Below are 3,751 nucleotides of genomic sequence, written 5' to 3'. Positions count from 1 at the left end.
AATATTCTTTCTCCAGTCCCTGCTGCCATTTGCTTTCTTGTTGATAGCTATCTGACTGTGTTGAGAGAAAATCACAAATCAATTTCAATTTGTATTTTATTTTCCTGCCTAAGAATGTTGAACAGTGTTTTAACTACTTTTTGGTCATTTATTTTTCTTTCTTTGAGAACTATGTATTCTGTTCTTTGGCTCACCTATTGCATGTAAGGCTTGATTCATTAACATTACATTGTGGATGTTCTGTATCATTTCTAGATATTTTAATAATCTCTTGTGTTACAAATAATCAGTAAATATTATGGTTTTCCAGAAGATAGATGTTCTTCATTCTGATGATTATTTCCATTGCTGAACAGAGCTATTTAACCTATTATAATTCTATTTGTCAGTTGCAGGGATTATATTGCATGTTATGAGAATTCTTTTCAGAATGTTCTTCCTTGTATCTTGAAGTGTTTCCCATGTATTTTCCTGTAGCATTTTCAGTAATTTATTTATTCTTTTACAGCTCATGTCCCATTTCCCCTTCATCACCCATTGAAGAAGATTATTTCTTATATTTGTTTTGATGTCTTTGTCAATAGTTACAATTTTATAATAATATATAGATTTCTGTGTCTCTTTCTATTCCATTCGTTTACTTATGTTTGTTGTAGTTGTATACACCATCATTGATCCTATAGTTGTGTAAAGTTTGAAATCATATATTGTGGTTACTTCATAATTGCTTTCTGGAAGAACAGCTTTGTATTGTTCAGAGAGAGACTTTGTTTTCCATTTGAATTTAGGATTGTTTTATTATAGTCTATGAAGAATGTCATTGAAATTTTGCTCATGATGGCATTGTGCCAATAGAACACTTTAATTAATATGCCATTCTCCACAATATTATCCAAATTTTCTTCTATTTCATTGTGTATAAATGGCATATATGATTATATCACATGTAGCCATTTTCTCCTAAACCACTGAGTATACAAAACATAGTCTATGTTCATTGATTTACACTACTATCTGTTGTTTTCATAGTACTATGAATAGTAAACTGAGTATCTTCAATATTGCTTCATGAGATTCCAACATGATGAACATCACAGAAGCTACTACATTTGTTCTCAAGGGACTAACTGACAACACTGAACTTCAGATCATTCTCTTTTTCCTCTTTCTAGCAATTTATCTTTTTACTCTAATAGGGAATGTAGGACTAATTATTTTAGTCATTGGAGATCCTCATCTCCACAATCCCATGTACTGCTTCCTCAGTGTATTGTCTTCTGTGGATGCCTGCTATTCCTCAGATATCACGCCTAAGATGTTAGTAGGATTTATGTCAAAAAACAAAATCATTTCACTTCATGCCTGTGCAACACAGATGTTCCTTGCTGTTACATTTGGAACCACAGAATGCTTTCTTTTAGCAGCAATGGCATATGATCGATATGTAGCCATTCACAACCCACTTATGTATGCAGTGAGCATGTCTCCTAGAGTCTATGTGTCACTCATCATTGCTTCCTATGCTGGTGGAATTATGCATGCTGTTATCCACACAGTAGCCACGTTCAGCCTGTCTTTCTGTCGTTCCAATGAAGTCAGACATATATTTTGTGATATACCTCCCCTGCTTGCTATTTCCTGCTCTGAAACTTATGTAAATGAGCTGCTGCTCTTCTTCTTTGTGAGTTTCATAGAACTAGTCACCATCCTGATCGTTCTGGTCTCCTATGCTTTTATCTTGTTGTCAATTATTAAGATGAATTCAGCTGAAGGGAGGAGGAAAGTGTTCTCTACATGTGGAGCTCACCTCACTGCTGTGTCCATTTATTATGGCACAATCCTCTTCATGTATGTGAGACCTAGTTCAAACTACTCCTTGGAGCATGATATGATAGTGTCAACATTTTACACCATTGGGATTCCCATGCTCAACCCCATCATCTACAGTCTGAGGAACAAAGATGTAAAAGAGGCAATGAGAAGAGTTTTGAGAAAAAAATTTCATATTAAACATTAAATTAAAAAATTAAACTAATTTTTCATTGTCTCTTTATAATAAGTTCTTAATAAGCAGTTTGGTTATAGTTTCTTACATATTTTCCATTGTATGTTTTTACCAGTCTTTAATAATACATTCAAACATAAAATCATTGTTGCTTGTTGTTGCTTATACCATGTTAGCTGACCTACAAGATTCAAGGTAATTCTCCCATCTCCATTACTCATCTTAGCCTAGAAGCACTGTGATTACAGACACATGTTGTCACCCTTAGCTTTATGTGTGTTATAGGGATTCAAACACACACCCTAACATAGCAAACACTTTACAAACTGAACCATCTACCATCACTTTAGTGTATAATTTTTGAAGAACGTAAAATTCCATTTATTTTTAGTTTAATAATCATTATTTTCAATTATTCATTGTTATCACATATACATTTTTTAAATTAAAATAATGATTACATTAAACTTTCTACATGATATTTACATATCTAAAGATGTGCTATCTGTTTCTTAAAATTTATACCTTGAATATCACAAAGATATTCAAGACACAATCCCATACAAAGCTGCTAAAATGATTGTAGTAGTTTGATAGCATGATCATAATAACACACCACGCAACACCTGGCTTATGCAGAAAACAAAGAACAACAATAACAAAAAATATAAAAACAAAAAAATTCAATCAAAGAAAGAAACAAACAGATGTTAGATATTTAAAACCTAATAGTTAGCCCAATTAAATTGCTCTTAGGCATTTCTCTGTTGATTGTCATAGGATTTTTTGTTTGTTTGTTTTGTTTTGTTTTTCCTGTAGATTGTTTTCTTGTTGTGTTCCTTGTTGTTTTCCTCTATATGTGTTTTCCTAATCTGTCCTTATAGGGATAATAAGTATGTTGGACTAACACCCATCAAAATATTTCAGTATAACTAACTATATTTTAAAAGACTATTTGTCTAAATTCAAAGATATTCAGAAGCACTAGGTGTTAATTTTAACACTGAATCCTATGTATATGTGTGCAAATATCTGTAAATATATGATACATAATCATGTGATCATTGCTTTAAAAAAATTAACTTGCCTCTCCACTGGAAACAATATTCTAGGTTCTCAGGGTCATAATTATATACAAAGTCATGGTTATATATGACTAGCTTGATCACCCTCATGAAGTCTCAGTTTCTTACTCCATTTCATTCTCTACCCTTCCATCTCTCCTGGCACACAGGAGAATAAACCTAGGGCTTTATGCATGGTAATCAAGGACTTTATCAAAAAGTTGCCCTCAAAGCCTCCAGTTAAGTATTTTATATACTATATTCAGGATGATGATCCAGATGTTGTTTCTCATGTTTGTTTACAACTGTTTAGAAGACAGCCCTTTTATTCCACTAAGCCAATCTTCTGCATAGTATGCTACAGAATTTGTTATACTGTGGGTATACTGGAGGAAGAATAAACAGAGAGGTGATGATGTGCAATTAATGTAAAGATTTTCCAATGCAGGGGCATCTTGGCCTTTGAGAGCCAAGGAACACCACAAAATCACACCAATCAACAAAACTCACACAAGATTTTTACTGGGGAGAAACTCAGGGCATGGCTGTGTATGGGAAGAGAGACAATAGATTGTTAAATGATGGAAAGGGCTTTTCTGGGGGTTTTCAAGCACGTGTAGTGAGCTAGTGAAAAAGTACAGCAAGGTCTGTTGGTTTGGGCCAATAATGCTGAGTCTTTAGG

The 3,751-nt window shown here is 33.4% G+C and overlaps 1 protein-coding gene across 1 annotated transcript; it reads left to right on the top strand.

The window, feature by feature from the left end:
• Window positions 1–1,043: 1,043 nt before the first annotated feature.
• On the top strand, window positions 1,044–2,017 carry LOC131908247 (olfactory receptor 141). The gene has a single exon (XM_059259298.1). It carries the CDS (start codon window positions 1,082–1,084, stop codon window positions 2,015–2,017), a length of 936 nt encoding a protein of 311 aa, XP_059115281.1. The 5' UTR covers window positions 1,044–1,081.
• The last annotated feature ends 1,734 nt before the right edge of the window (window positions 2,018–3,751 follow it).

The sequence above is a fragment of the Peromyscus eremicus genome, chromosome 4, assembly GCF_949786415.1.
Source record: "Peromyscus eremicus chromosome 4, PerEre_H2_v1, whole genome shotgun sequence".
Lineage (NCBI taxonomy): Eukaryota > Metazoa > Chordata > Mammalia > Rodentia > Cricetidae > Peromyscus > Peromyscus eremicus.
This window is presented reverse-complemented; position numbering and strand designations above follow the sequence as displayed.